Source organism: Bacillus rossius, chromosome 15 (genome assembly GCF_032445375.1).
Source record: "Bacillus rossius redtenbacheri isolate Brsri chromosome 15, Brsri_v3, whole genome shotgun sequence".
In the NCBI taxonomy this organism is placed as follows: domain Eukaryota; kingdom Metazoa; phylum Arthropoda; class Insecta; order Phasmatodea; family Bacillidae; genus Bacillus; species Bacillus rossius.
In genome coordinates, this window is record NC_086342.1 from 47,387,838 (window position 1) to 47,404,081 (window position 16,244).

General features: G+C 42.8%; 1 protein-coding gene across 1 annotated transcript in view; it reads left to right on the forward strand.

Moving 5' to 3' along the window:
- LOC134539274 (uncharacterized) overlaps positions 1-16,244 on the forward strand; it is a 137,062-nt gene that overhangs the window by 55,636 nt on the left and 65,182 nt on the right. The window contains exons 18-19 of the mRNA XM_063381096.1: positions 13,506-13,585; positions 15,942-16,017. Of these exons, the coding sequence (XP_063237166.1) occupies positions 13,506-13,585; positions 15,942-16,017 (156 nt within the window). The remainder of the gene's footprint in view (positions 1-13,505; positions 13,586-15,941; positions 16,018-16,244) is intronic.

Here is a 16,244-nt window from a genome sequence, read left to right on the forward strand (position 1 = left end):
CCTAAATTAAAAAGTTTAATAATACTGGAAATGTGTGGGTCAGCTTCCTGCTGGCTCTGTAAATCCTGAAATGCCAACGGAAACTCTGTCAATAGGGCTTGACATAAGAGTGGTGTTCCTTCGGGCGGAGCCTGAGTTGGGTTTTCGAACATGCGAGACAGTGTGTCCGCTACTATATTCTGTGTGCCACGAATATGTTGGATTTTGAACTTCAAGGAGGAAATTTTCGCAATCCATCGCCCGAGTTTCCCTAATTGTTTCGGGTGTGCCAAAAGCCAGGCTAATGCCTGATTATCTGTCTCTAACAGGAATTCCCTGTGTTCTATAAATTGGCGGAATTTGTCAATGCCAAATACCACGGCGAGGCATTCTAATTCGTAGATCGAGGAGGCTTTCCTCTCGGCGTGGGTAAGTGTCCGCGATGCAAACGCAATGGGCTGTCTGCAGCCTTCGACTTCCTGTGACAGTACTGCGCCAATAGCCACACTGGACGCATCAGTCTGTAAAATGAAAGGTTTGGTGAAGTCTGCCATGCGGAGTACAGGCGGGGAAGAAATCGCCTGTTTCAGGAAATTAAAAGCTTTTTCTTGTTCCGGACCCCATGTGAAAGGTGTGTTTTTCTTACGCAACGTATTTAGTGGTGCTGCGTGCTCAGCGAAATTAGGAATATATTTTGAGTAAAAATTTGCCATACCAATAAAACGTGAAATACCCTTAGGGTTTGTGGGAGGCGGAAAATCACGAATAGCTTGTGTACGTGAAGGATCAATGGTGACTCCCTTGCTAGAAACCAGGTGTCCTAGAAAAGACAGTTCTTGAACTGCAAACTTAACCTTTTTTGTGTTGACAGTTAACCCTGCTTTACGAAATCTACTTAGGACTTCCTCTAAATGTTTGATGTGTTCTTCGAATGTTTCTGAATATACGACGACATCGTCTAGGTAGTTGTACACTGTTTTGAATTTTAGATCTCCTAGTATCTGATCCAGGAGTCGAGTTAGTACTTGGGCTCCCGTGGCAAGTCCGAAAGGTACTACTGTGTATTGGTACAAGTTCCAAGGGACATAGAAGGCTGTGATGGGTTTTGAATCCGCAGTAAGGGGAATTTGGTGGTAAGCCGAATTTAGATCAAACACACTAAAATATTTGGCCTTACTGAACCAATGAAAAGCAGTGTTTAGGTCTGGCAAAGGTATGTTTTGTATGACTATTTTCTCATTAACTTTTCTGTAATCAATTACACATCGTTGTTGATCCTTGCCCTTAGGCACCAGGAAAGCTGGGGAACTGTAGGCGGAGGTCGAGGGTTCGATTACCCCTTTTTCCAAAAGCTCCTGAACATGATTGCGCATCGTCTGCATCTTAGGGCCTAAAAATTGATAAGGGTGAGATCTCACTGGTATTTTATCCGCTAACTCAATTTGATACTCGACTAAATTTGTGCGACCTAGTTTACTACTCAAGACATCTGGAAAACTACTGCATAATTTATCAATGGCGGCCCGCTGCTGTGTATTAAGGTGCTCGTGTGAAATGGTGTTACCCTGATCCAAGATGGCTGCCGTTGGCTCGGCCGGAACCGAAACTATTTGTTCAGGGGTCCCACAAGGAATAGGATTACCCATGTTGAATTTGAAAACGAAATTCTTCGCCTGAAGATTAATGATTAGACCTGTCTTGGCAATGAAATCAGACCCGTAGATTAGGTCTGTGGCAAGTTGATCAGACACCAAAAATGGGAAATTCCATGAATATAAATCAATCTTCACCTTGATCACAACTGCTAACGTAATATTTAAAGGCTGCTCTGAAGCTGTGAAACATTGTAACTTAGTGGTCTCAGTCCTTAGAATTAATTTGCTCTGTTTTAACTTGTTAAATAACTGCCCAGAAATCAGGCTGCGCGCTGATCCTGTATCAATTAGTCCCGGTACAGTGTGTTCGCCAATCGTTGTTACTGCATACGGAATTACTGTAGGAATATTGCCAAAAATTTGGTGGCACTTTCTCTTGCCCTTATTTGTAGGATCAACACACGTTTTACATGAGTACGTGTGCGTTGAATTACCATTTCCCTTATTTATGTTATTTCTCCTGCTATTGTGCTTTCTTTGTTTATGTTTGTGAGCTCGCTTGTTACTTTTATTCCTGGACTCCTTGTTGTTAGGATTCTTGTTTTTGTGTAATGGTGTTTCTTGTGTACGGCCATTACTTGGCGCAAGTTGAACTTCCCACTTATAAGAAAAATTTTTAACACTTGAATTTTTCGGTGGCCCTGAATAAGGTTGTTCAGGCCACCGCGTTATGCGTTTTTTGGAGTGTCGCCATTTTGTTTGTTGTTTTTGTGGTAACACTGGGACAGGGAATGTCCGTCTCTTTTACAGAAAGTACAATGTGCATTTTGTGGATATCTCCCTTGTGGTCTTGAAGAGAAAAATGTATTGCCCTGATGTTTCTGTGCTGCATTCTTATGTTGCGAATTACTGCGCTCCGTTCCCGCGCTGCAACCTTGTTGACTAGCGAATGTGGCTTGTTTATTTCGCTGAAAATCAGCGTATTCTATGTTTGTGGCGTGTACGCAAAGTTTGTCAAGCTCAGCATAATTTTGGGGGCGTGCCTGGAACACTGAGTGCGAGCGCTCCGCTGGATTCAAACCGTCTAGAATCGTACTCACGACCTCTCTCTCGGAAACCTTTAGCCTGAGTACCTGGTTGGCTTCGCGTATGTCAGCCACGTAATTTGGCAAGGCTTCATTACGCTGCTGCAGTCGGTTAAACCACTCCAACCGGATGTTTGTGAGTAGCCTACTCGGTATACAAAAATTTAACACGTCTTCATGAAACTCGTCGAAAGTGAGGTAATTCTCAATGGCTGCCATGATCCGCTCACTTAAGGGAGCTTGGGTGTATGGGTAAACAATTTCAAAAATTCGTTTTTCGGGAATCCCTCCCTTTTGTCGCAGCTTTAATAAGACTCGAAGGAAATCAATTAGTTTGTGTGCGTCCAGACCCGACGCCTCTGGTAATTCCTTGAGTAGCCTTTCTACCGGATGGGTGATTTTTCCGTAGAAACTGTAGCCAGTTTCTGGGGCTGTCGTGCTCCTCAATACTGAGTCGTGGGGCTGAGCCGCGGCTCCTGCCGGCTGAGGTGAAGGCTGGTGTGACACCGGGTGCGACTGAGTCTGTTCCCGAGTCGCACCCGAGGGGCTGATTTGTGGTGGAGTGAGCTGGGGCGTTGTGAGTGGCGGCTGCAGAATACCAGCACTCGGAAGTGGGGTGGTTTGCCATGAAGGAAACTGTGGCTGAAATTGAGCATAAGGGTTAAAATAGCCCTGAGCGATCGGATACGGGAAAAACATGTTTGGTGGGTATGGTTGCGTCATTTGGTGTGCCAAGGTTGGTAATCCCTGTGAAAATGTCACGCTAGTGACGGGGTGGGTTGTCACATGACTCGTTGTAATGTTTGTCGCCGCTGTCGTCGACTGCACAAGCGGCCCCGAATGAGTGGTAGATACGGGTATCGGTTGGTTTGGAAGCGACGTTAGTGGCTGAGCGTCAGGGGCTGCGTCTGGTAATCTGCTCGTTTCCGTCTCCTGTCTGTTTACCGTCGCCCGTACTTCTGATTGTCGCGTGTCGGGTTGCTCTACTCCCAGGGGCAAGCTAGGAGCGTCCCCTTCCGGGAAGGCGGGACAATCTATGCCTAAAGCCTGTGCCTCAGCCACATAATGCTGACTGCGTCGTGTGTCTTCCAAAACGGCTGCTCTCGCCGCCAATTTTGAATGGAAACCTGCCGTCTGTTGCAAACATCGTTCTACCTCTTTTATATAAATTCCATGGAGAAGGTCTGCCGAAAGCTGTTTCAGGTTTTGCAAACGTCGGGTAACATGTTTTAGCCTGACTATATGTCGCTCGACATTGGGTAAATTTTCCTCCACATCTAGATAACTTACGAAAGCCGATATATCATAAAACTTGGCGCAAGCCAGGTTGAATTCTTCAGTTACATCTAAATCCAAATTCGATGCGCTAGTGGGCACGCCATCATGAAGGGCGGCCCTGAGCCTCTTCCTGAGGACTTGGACATTGCCACTGGAGGGCAAATTGCGTAGCTGTAACTCATAGGTCAGCTCATCTGACAGCAATAACTCCGGCTTAAACATACTGCTCGGACGTAAATTACTGCTAATTAAAACAAAAATTTAACACACATGTCCGATTCAAACGTACACCATAAATACTCCTCTCTTAACAACTATCTTAATTTTAAATACCTCATAAGGCTTCCTATATTAATATCAAATACCAACTAGCCCCAATGCGCGGGGAGTAAGTCACACTTTCAAGGTGGGGGGGGTATGTGCCCAAACTTATTTGCGTATAAAGTCGCCGTGCTACTCAAACAACTGCGCGAACATCCCCTGTCAGGTTGACCTGCACCACCTGTATATGTCCACAAGGGGATTGACCTGCCGCTCGCAAGGTCGTCTCCCACGATGGACAAGGAAGAGGGGTGTGCGGGAGGAACAGGGCCGTGTCGTCGCCCTCAGATAACGGGCGTGTCGCTGGCTCAAGCGGGGTGATGGGGGGGGGGGGGGGGGGGGACGCCAGCTGAGCCGAGTGATAAGACACGTCTCGCTGCCGGCCTGCTAGCGGACCGCAAGCCGCGACTTCTTGCGTCGCGCGCAGACTAAGTCCACACGGGCCTTTAAAACTCAATCATAACTTTAAAATAGAAAAGCAATATAACTACCGGGTGTACCAGCGATCAGTTCACAATGTTATTATTACAAATTTGCTATCACAAAAATTTAATTAATTTTTTTTTCTATATTTGTTATTATTATTTTTTTTTAGGTATGCCTACTCGATTTAGGTATGCCTATAGACCAAAACATGCTCTGCTACCAATTGTAACGCCCCTCGTGCCTCAAAATTAGATTATTTTAAATTAATTAAAAGGAGCCTTGGAAACTGCTGGGTAAAAAAAATGAGACAATTAAGTTATTGACCAGAGGTGGCACGAGGTGGAGAACAAGATAATTTGGAACTCCCTGACACAAGCAACTGGGGAGCTGATGGATCTTTTAAGGGAACAAGGTATATCATAAATAAATTAACACTGCACAAGTAGCTTGGTCTATAGGTTCCCTGTTTTATTATTAAGGAATTTTGTGTTCGTATTATTCAAACCTGACAATAAAAATCTTAGTAAATAACAAAGTTAAAGGGGGCGCCCCAGGAGTAATTAAAACAGTACATGTTACACCTTAGCAAAAATTATTACATAATTAAAATTTAAAAATTGCACCAAATTTGAATGTCCCAACAATTACATCGCTGATTAGTTTTATTGATTCTACATATTCTTGAGGAAAGCACTGTTCGCTGGTAGGCTATTCATTCGATTTATGTAGTTCGTAGCTAGAAAGTGGGGGGGGGGGGGGGGGGGTGTTGATTTCACATTACCACCCGGGTCTTCAAAAAATAACGTCGGGTCGCGGAAACCTCTCTTCTAACGTGACCCGCAGTGGAGGTGCGGGACCACGAGCTGGGAGCGATTTCTCTCTCCAGCACTTCGACCCTGTCTGAAACCCAAATCAAATTCAAAACGAATTAGACTTGCTTCCAAACAGTCCTATACCGTCGGCGCAAAAGGCCAACAAACGGGAATGGGGGGGGAAAAGAAAAAAAATTACTCACCAACCAGGGTGTAGAGTTCGGAGCTCACTAGGTGTCTCGCGCCGACATCAGGATGCCGCGGACCGAGAAATCAGGATGCGCGGACGAAACCGGAATTTTTAGAATTAAATAAGAAGAAATAAAAATTTAACTACGCATGACTTTTCTAAAAACTACCTCTGCCTGGCTACTGTACAAACGGGATCACATCCCTTAAGCAAACTGACTACATTCTTGTGCACGCGAAAATCACCGTTCCCGCAAAAAGCCTCTTAGCGCAGAGGACGTAGATGAGACGAGATCAGTAGCCGAGGTCAGAGGGCTGAGTGCCCCGCAATCGGCCAAAACCCCTAATTAAATCGGGCGGTAAGGCCCCGGGTCAAAGGAGGGGGTAGGTTCGGTTCTAAGCCGAAAATTTCCGAAGGAGTCCGAGGCGGTCGTGGCAACAACACGACATGCGCGCTCTCTACCGGACCGAAACGAAAACAAAGAACAATCGACTTCTCCGGGCCGCGAGAGGAAAGCATAGTGCCTTATGGCACCGCGACGCTGCCTTCTAGCGGCGTAAGGGGGAACTACTTGAGGTGGTGAGCAGACTTGCCACCAGGTGTCATTAGGGTAAGCTCTGCACGCTGGCGACCCGGCCCGCGGTTACTTTTTTTGCCGCTAGATGTCAGGGATGTGTCTGTCGGACCCGGGAGAAGGTTTTTGCATCAGGTCATCGTCCCGTCCGGTCACTGCTCTTAGCTTAATTTCTCAGAACTGAAGTGAGGAGGAGAGAGAGGAAGGTGGGCAGAAATAGCCACTAAGGTGGGAACGCAGCTCCACTGGAGACTGCTTCGTGACGAGACATGCTTTTCTCAGCAGGCCTCTACAAGGTAGCAGCTTGCAGCCCAGGAGCTGCTCAAAGCAGTTTTGGTCATGCAGGGAATTAAAATTACAAACTCGGGACGTGACTGCAGGCGAGAGAAATTTCAACCCGGCTGACCATGTCCACATTAGACAGCAAAATATCAGATTGGCCCCCTGGGAAGGCGCTTCGGTCCACTGGCACTAAGTTTAAATCCGTGGCGTACACCGGCCTAACCAAACGTAAATCACCCCCATTAACAACCAGATAAATTTAAAAAAATAGAAACCCCAAAAAATTTTAAAATTATAGATTAAATTAAAAAAAGTGACGAAATGCCTAATTTCCGGCACATTACAAATCATAAACAGGTCACCGTGGACTTTAAATAATTACTTATATCAATATAAACAAACTGTTACAAACATCCATTTTCATCTAGTTTCAATAATCGTTAAACATGTTATATGAGCTGTTATATGTCGTGCTGCGCCGCCCCCAGCTACTTGGCGCCCTAGGTGGTTGCCTAGTTCGCCTATATGGACGCGCCGGCCCTGAGTTGTTTTTGCGAAGAGGGCAAGCGGTAAGTGTCGGCGCGTGATCGGTGGTTAGGCGCTTGTTGCGCGGGCGAGGCGGGTTGCATGTTCCGCCTGCCACTCCCGGGTATCGGCAACCCGCATAGCTGGCCTGTGTCCCCGACGGCGGTGCTGACTGAGTGCAGCCACTCACCACCAGGGGCGCTTGCGTCCCTGTATACCACATTCAGTCCTGGATACAAGAGTCCAAGCGGCCAACCCCCTCGCATGACCAACTCTTCATCCAGACCATCCTCTGTCTCCTGTATTCTCCTGCACTTGCTCCCCAGGGTTTCCCTGTGTCTGTGCAGGTTTCACCTGGGCCCAACCTATCTCTAGTTATAGTCTAGATTAATGAGTGAGGGGAGTTAGTCATGGCTTCTATTGTTGCCATGGCTGACCAATCCCCTCCTAGCACACGATGCATGGCTGACCCCAGCATGACCAGGCGTATAGGCTTCGGCCTGAGACGCACCTAGGTCCCTCCCTAACCCGGACCCCTCCAAAATACACTTAGTTTTAGTTAGGTTAGGAAAAAAAATAGCTGTGTCGCGCTGTCGCCTGCGACTCTCTCCCTCCTGAACCTCCCCTTACCTGGTGCTTTCTTCCAGCGCAGCGTGGTGGTACATGATCCTCCAACCAGCACTGGTGATACTTTAGCAGACCCAGCACATGTCTTTATATTGTATGTTCACTCGTTCAAAGTTGAAAATGGAGAGTTTATAAGTTTTTGCTTTCCAAAAAAAACTCATTAATTTATTTTAAAAAAATTCAGAGTTGCCATTTTCATGATATCTACAGACGACTTCGTGTTTCTTTTAGGTAGATTTTAGAGAAATACTACCTATTGTAGCCGTTACCATGGTGGGGAGAACTTGTTTCGTAATGGATAGCCCGATTAGGTTTTATCACAGTTTTATTAATTACTAATATTTACTCATTTACTGATAAATAATTGTACTTAAAAATGTCCGATCACCAGTCACTGGCGCTTATAAATGTGTATTCGTAAGTCACTCAATGTGTGTCTAGTTCCACAGTTCGCACTCCTCACTGGAGCTAGGCTCGACAGTGGTTCGCCCCTCACCTCGCGCCTGTCCACACACACAGTCTCGCGCCACTCAGTCGCACTCTCGAGGGGGTCTCTCACCCTCTTCGCATATGTCGCACTTCACTCGCGGAACTCTCTGAACTCACGGAACTGTCGCGGCACCATAAAAAGTACATACTAGTATACAAACACAAAATACACACGTTACAAATAATGACGTATCTTCAAGATTCATAATCAATAATAAATAATCAAATATATATCTTGTTTACAAGTCAGTTTGGGTAAATCCGTGTATAATTATTCGAGGAATACTTATTTTTTCTTATCTCCAATTTATTGAATTGTGTTGGGACCCTTTTTTTAAATGTCGTTAATATTATTTTGACAATTTAAAGTACTGAACATTCTTATTTTTTTGGTACTTTTTTAGAGTATAATAATTTTACATTAGAGGCACAGAATTATTGTCATCTTTTGGGAAAAAACACAATATGATATATTCATCTAAAATGAGGCACAAAACTTTCTTATTGAATAACTTAATATCGACGTGGGCATGCACCATTTAAAAATCGAGGTTTGAAATTGTTTATTAGTAAAAAAACGCAATGGCTACTTGAGCCGAAATATTAATATTAGGAATACTATTTTCTCGCATTGAGACTTCCGGTGGATAAAAAAGTGCATAATTTCATCCCCCTTCATTAAAAAAACGCAGGGTTCATTGTTTTGTGCAGTAATAAACCGGCAACAGGATTCACTAACATATTACGCAGCATTATCCTCTGTTGCTTTCCTGTTAAAAACTGTACGACTAAAACTCTACAAAATCTGTACTACTCAAACTCAATGTTAACTGATTTCTCTGACGTCACTTGTACTGACATCACGAAGCTGTACAACCGCGTTGCAATTTTTTTTTCTTTCGTAAATGTAGTTACACATTAGGCCTACTCCTATTAATGTATATGCGTTCATATTCACTAGTGTTTGTTTAAGTTGTAGAGCACATACCTTCAGTACGCACACACATTTAGGTACAATTATGTACATACACCTAACACGACGATAAAATAGGTTTTTGTACAGTTTCAGGCTACTCCCAATTTGCTCCTAATATTTTCTTCTCTCCATCACTAGCTCATTCTGCATCTGCTGTGACACGTTCCGAAGATTGCTTTGCCTGTCAATATCATACAGAATACCCACATTTTCCTCCATTACAAAAGTAACCATCCCTTAATGTCTAGAAGTGCACGTATTCAAACAGTATTTTCTTCTTCTTCTGTCACCAAATGCTTACGTCCTCGCTAACTCATATACAATAATTGTAGTACCGAGGTAATTTTTTACGAACTTTGAATTGTTTTTGCAATGGAGAATATTGCATTTTTTTTTATTTACTCCATTGCTGGTAATGCTGTATTTCACAAGAAACCTAAATAACGGACAAACGGGATGAATATGCAAACATACAGGAAACCAGCCAGAATCGGGAGATGCCAAAAATTAAAAATTTACTCATCTTCTTAGTCAGTTTTTAAGTTTTTTTTTTAAATTTACAATTTCACCACCAATAACGTATTCGAAAGAAAAAAAATTAAGTATTTTTTTTTTTTTTTTTTTTTACATTTTATGTAGTGCCTTAAGAGTTTTGGGAATTGGTAGTATGTAACGTCACATCTGTGAAGCAATAATTCCTGATTTTCAATTCCCCCCGTTGTTTAAATGGAACCGCTCTCTTCCTGCCGGGGGTTGATTGGCCGTGTTGGTGTTTGGTTTTTTTTGGGGGGAAGGGGGGAGGGGGGTAGTTCGTCCGCACATGCTGGCCTCGGTAATTATCGAATGCGAGCGCCCTCGGACAGTCGCTTATTGACCCGCGGAGCCGCTAATTGGCCCTCCCGAGCACAGCCGCAGAAGCCACGCCCCCCCCCCCCCCCCCCTGCCCAGCTCTGGCACCGCTATTCGGGAAGCCTTCATTTCACACACGAGAGAGCCACACCCGAAGTTACCCCAAGTTCAAGCTCGCTTTTTCCCCCCCTTTCTATCTCATTGTATAAACTGGTGTGGCATTAAATTTTGCGGTCGATTGGAATAGGTTATCTACATTATAAATACCTTAAAACATTGTCGATCGTTGGATATATTAGGTAAGTATAGCTATATTAAAAATACTGTAAAATCATTTTATGGTTGTTTAGCAAATAACTTTTTAATATGTAGCTATCCAGGGCTAGGAAACCGTTTACATGATTTCACAGTATCTTTAATGTAGCTATCCTAACCAAATAAACCGTCCACAATGTTTTAAAGTATTTATAATGTAGCTAACCTAACCTTTTACAATGAACCTAAAAAAATCCGAAGATGCACGATCGGGAGTTTGGCTCTCTCGTCTGTGAAAAGAAGGCTTCCCCCGCTAATCCGCGTGCGTCAGTAGCGGTTACCGTAGCAGACCATACCCAGCTCTCTTTCCCGTCTTCCTATCTCGCTTCCTTCCTTGCTCCCGTCTTCTTGCTGCCTGTCTCTGACGTGAACACGTCTTTAGAATTGCTTCCATTGTGGGAGGCAGTTAAAAAAAACGAATGATAACAAAATCGGGGGATACAGTTTGTTGTTGCAGCTACATATCTATCATCTCCAGCCGAAATCTAATTACACCACTGGATAGCTAAAAGATCACAGAAGTCGTTACGCTAAGTGAAGACTGTGACGCATCGCACGCGGTGGAGGGGGAAGCGCCGCCATTTTGAGGTCATTTTTGCTGCGTTTCGAGATTTCCATCTATTATAACTTTTGACTCTGAGAAGCTGCTAGTTCGTTTGAGTTTCAATCGTCAGCCCTCGTCAAAATCTATCGATCGCATATATAAAACATTAGTGTAAAATAGTTACAGTGAATATATATGGTGTTAAAATAAATAAAAAATATAATTGTATAATGAAAAGTATATAATATCGGCCTATACGCGTCTTCTTGGGTGTATCTGTGTTGGTGAGGCGGGATGATAGGCGCGACGCTCGCTGGTGCTTCTAGCGCGGTGTCTCCTCTGGACTGGCGCGCAGTCTTCTCGTCGTCACAGGATAACTGTGAAATTTAAGCGGTAGCCGTAACATGGCCGAGAAATGAAGATAAAGGTGTAATGCAAGTTCCTTTAAGTGCTTTCAATAATCGGTACCCAGGTGTTTCAAGTCTAAAAATAATACGGTTTGAAACGAAATGCGGAAACTGAATCACTCATCCGCCTTCGGCGCGTACTCGTAAACATCACTTCGCTCGTTTACCACGTGGTTTCTTCTGAAGCTCTTCCCACCTGATTCTTGATCTTCCTGTGCACTTTTTTTTATTTTAATTTTTGCATATTTAAGTTACATTGGTACACTTTAACATAATCTTAGCTGATTAGATTTTACTTTGTCAGTTACTTAAAGAAATGGTTTTAAAAGTTTACAGTGAGATGGCCTTGGATACTGATTCCCGATTGGCCGGAACCGAAGAAAGGGACCGGGTCAGTCAACCCTTCGATCCGTTAGGCGGGAAAGGTCCACCCCCCCCCCCCCCCCCCCCAACTCTTACGCGGGCCGACAGGAAACCACTTGACAATGGAGTTCCGTTAGGCCCCGCACTGCATGGTTCTAATCGGGGACACACCACAACGCCGAAATACCACAACGCCGAACGTACAATAACGCCGAAAACCATAACGCTGAATGCCAAATTGACTACAACGCCGACAGCTAGAAAACTGCTGTGTACCACAACGCCGAAAGACATTAACGCCGAATTACCACAACGCCGAAATACATTAACGCCGAAAAATGTAATTGCAGGACTGCCACAAAGGTTAGGTTAGGTTAGGATAGGTTAGGCTGGCCTAGCTTAAGTTAGGTTGTGGTATTTCGGCGTTAAGATACATTTAAGAAACACACACAAATTCGTTCGGTTGTTTTTCATTTTGCTCCTGAGGCCCCCCCTCCCCGCAGCAACATTTTTCGGCGTTACTGTATTTCGGCGTTGTGGTACACACAGCAGTTTTCTAGCTGTCGGCGTTGCGGTCAATTGGGCATTCGGCGTTATGGTATTCGGCGTTATTGTATTCGGCGTTATTGTACGTTCGGCGTTGTGGTATTTCGGCGTTGTGGAAAAGACCCGTTCTAATCGTTACATTTAACATCTTACATATAATTTTAAACATAGCATGAATATATTTCTATCTAGAATAACAATAGTAAAACATAAAATAAAATTATGGAATTTGGCACATTATAAATTATAACTACCCAGTAACTGTGGTATTTTCAACTTCAAGCACTCCCACTTCGGAACGCATAATAACCATGTTTGCTAAGACATAATCTAAGACGTTTTCTTCGCAGATTAAGAAGGTCGGATAAAAAGAGGTTAGCATCCAAGGTCTCTCCTGATTAATAATTTGCGAGCTGGAAATGGCACCCATGTAAGGAACTGATTGTAATATCGAAAGCCACATTAACAAAGATTACTATCAATGTTCGTGCAACAGGGAATGAACTCTAACATTAACCTTATTTTATTACTATTGTTGGGCTCTGTAATATTTTTATTTATTGCAATGATACATTTAAAAAATCGTTAGATATTGGATTTATTACTTAACTGCCGATGGTAATTTTTTTTTCACATTTATTCTGGCAATATGGGTTATTTAAAATTATAATTTATAGGTTAGGCCATTGCAGTGTTATTTATGTCGCAAGAAGTGAATTATGCAGTAGCATATAGTTCAGTTTCATATCACTGATGATAGTAACAATGTTAGAAATTCAAGCAAACATTGAAAATGACTAATACGTATTTAAGCAAGAATAATCAAACAAAGAAAACAGGACAAATAAGGAGGAACTAAATAGAATAGAAGCCAGAAAGACCTTTTTTTTTATCTGATGTGCTGTCCTCGATGTATACAGTGGTTGATCCAAAATTTCCTTTAAAAGTATGAAAATAAAAAAAAAGTGAGGTGGGGTAGGGATAGTACTGGTTTTATATAGTGTATAAACTGTAATTTTAGGTCCAGTTAATCTCTCTTTTTTCTAATTTTGTTTGTGTTTTGTGGTTATTTAAATACTTCTGTGAAATTTGTTTGTTGTTTTTCTTGTTATTTGCCTTAAACGTGGATCTACAAAGGCAAATATCTTAAATATTTAATACAATCACTGCGGGTAACATATGGTACATATTTATATTAATAACAGAAAAGACTGCATATTTAGCAGTTATAATAAATTTGTAGTTGGTAGAAATGTAATATTTTGTCATAACACTAACCATGATGTAAATGAGAAATAATTTATAAGATTCCTTTGTTCCAGAACGAAGGTCACATACACGACATTGTCATTGGCTATAACGCGAATGGCCAAGACTACGTATTAGACCTTCAACTAAATAGGTGAGTGAGTATAAGGTGCATACCTTGTTCTAACATCCTTGTTGCAGTATTGTGACCGGATCAATCCCAGTTGTATCACAGCTGGAGCCTGCATGGTACATGGCTTATGGCTGCAGGAAAGCATGCAACTGCACAGCTGTTTTTGTTTGCTGGAGACGAACTGTCTCAGTGCGATGGTGTGGGGAAAGTTATCTCTTTGTGCAGTGGCATATATTCATGCGAATCTTCGCCTAAATTATTTGCTAAGTTCATTTTCTTGGCACTTACCCGAGTTCATATGCTAAGCACCTACCTGAGTTCATATGCTAAGCACTTACCTGAGTTCATATGCTAAGCATTTACCTGTATTAATATGCTAAGCACTTACCTGAGTTTATATTCTTAGTACTTACCTGAATTAATATGCTAAACAATTACGTGAGTTCATTAGCTAAGCATTTACCTGGATTAATATGCTAAACACTTACGTGAGTTGATATGCTAAGCATTTACCTGGATTAATATGCTAAGCACTTACGTGAGCTTATATGCTAAGCATTTACCTGAGTTCGTATCCTAAGCACTTACCTGAGTTCATATCTTAACCACTTACCTGAGTTTATATCCTAAGCACTTACCGGAGTTCATATGCTAAGCAATTACCCGAGTTCGTTTTCTTGGCATTTATCTAAATTAATTTTCTTCAAACTTGCCATAGCTAGTTTGCATGTAACTTGCCATAGTTTTTTTTGTTGGAACCCAAGTCAGTGTTAATATGCTTGGAACTTAAGTAACTTACATAATTTAATTTATCTGAAAATTAAGTTTATTTACTCGGAATTTGTTATGGAACTTGCTTACCTTTATTTGCTTGGCACTTACCTAAGTTATTTTGCCTTGGAACTTGCCATAATTAATTTGCTTTGATCTTAGCTAAGTTAATTTGCTTGAAACGTACCAAAGTTAATTTACATGGATTTAAACAAATTTAAATTTTTTGAATGTTACCTAAGTTAGTATGATAGAAACTTACCTAACTGGTTTTGCTTGAATTTCCAAACCTAAATTAACTTACTTAAACTCACTTCCTAGGAACTTTTGATTTAATTTACCTGAGTTGTCACTTGCAGATGTATTTCAACTTCACAAATTTCATATTTAACTAGATAATAATAATTTATTTTATTATTTCTAAATGGATATTGAGATTCATGGGCGTCTCTGGCACAAAAAGATTTTTTTTTGGGGGGGGGGACATAAAATAAATTTATTTATTTAAATGCTAGTACCTCCGTCGATTTGAGTATAAAATGTCTGTTTATTTTCAACATATGATTTGTATGTAATTTTTGACACCTGATCTACTACTGTATGTCATCACTGTAAATACATGTATTTTATAAACATGAAAATAGTATGAATACAACTATTGGATGTACTTGAAAATATTGGGGGGGGGGGGGGCGTGTCCCCCCCCTTCCCGGCCCAGAGACGCCTGATTGTGTGGTCCAGAGACGCCTGATTGTGTGGTCCAGAGACGCCTGATTGTGTGGCCATGATACGCCTGATTGTGTGGCCCAGAGACGCCTGATTGTGTGGCCCAGGGACGCCTGATTGTGTGGTCATGAGACGCCTGATTGTGTGGCCATGAGACTCCTGATTGTGTGGCCATAAGACGCCTGATTGTGTGGCCAAGAGACGCCTGATTGTGTGGCCCAGAGACGCCTGATTGTGTGGCCCAGAGACGCCTGATTGTGTGGCCCAGAGACGCCTGATTGTGTGGCCCAGAGACGCCTGATTGTGTGGCCCAGAGACGCCTGATTGTGTGGCCCAGAGACGCCTGATTGTGTGGCCATAAGACGCCTGATTGTGTGGCCAAGAGACGCCTGATTGTGTGGCCCAGAGACGCCTGATTGTGTGGCCCAGAGACGCCTGATTGTGTGGCCCAGAGACGCCTGATTGTGTGGCCCAGAGACGCCTGATTGTGTGGCCAGAGACGCCTGATTGTGTGGCCATGAGACGCCTGAATGTGTGGTCCAGAGACGCCTGATTGTGTGGTATAGAGACGCCTGATTGTGTGGCCCAGAGACGTCTGATTGTGTGGCTATGAGACGCCTGTTTGTGTGGTCCAGAGACGCCTGATTGTGTGGTCCAGTGGCTGAGTGATGAGACCACTCTCTTCCTTTAAGAGGATCCGGCTTCGATTCCCGGCCCAGTTTTCCCGTTTTCCCCTCAAATGCATTTCCATCGCTTCTCTAGTTCACCGTTACACTGCAGTGTTGCAAGAGTGGATTATAGTAATGATAAAACTCACTTATCATTAACTATGCATACAACAAAATATGCTAAAAATAGTTTGTTTTCTTATGTTTAACAGGGATCTCATCCCCAAATCGTACTTCGAAAAGTACCAGCACAATGGTGTTCACGTTATCAACAAACCAACGGGTAAAGTAAGTACTGCGTGCGCAGCATTTAATAAAGACCAATGTCGGCCAGTTGGGGGCATAGCCATTCACATACCAGTTCTGTACAGGTACTGTAGCTGTAAGTTTATATGGAGGTGTTGTCAAGTAGTTTCATTAACACTTGTATTTGTTATTTATAAATGTAACACGAAGGCTTGCTTACTTTCGTAACATATATGTTGGTCTCGATGAGAACAGCTCGGAGTTATAAT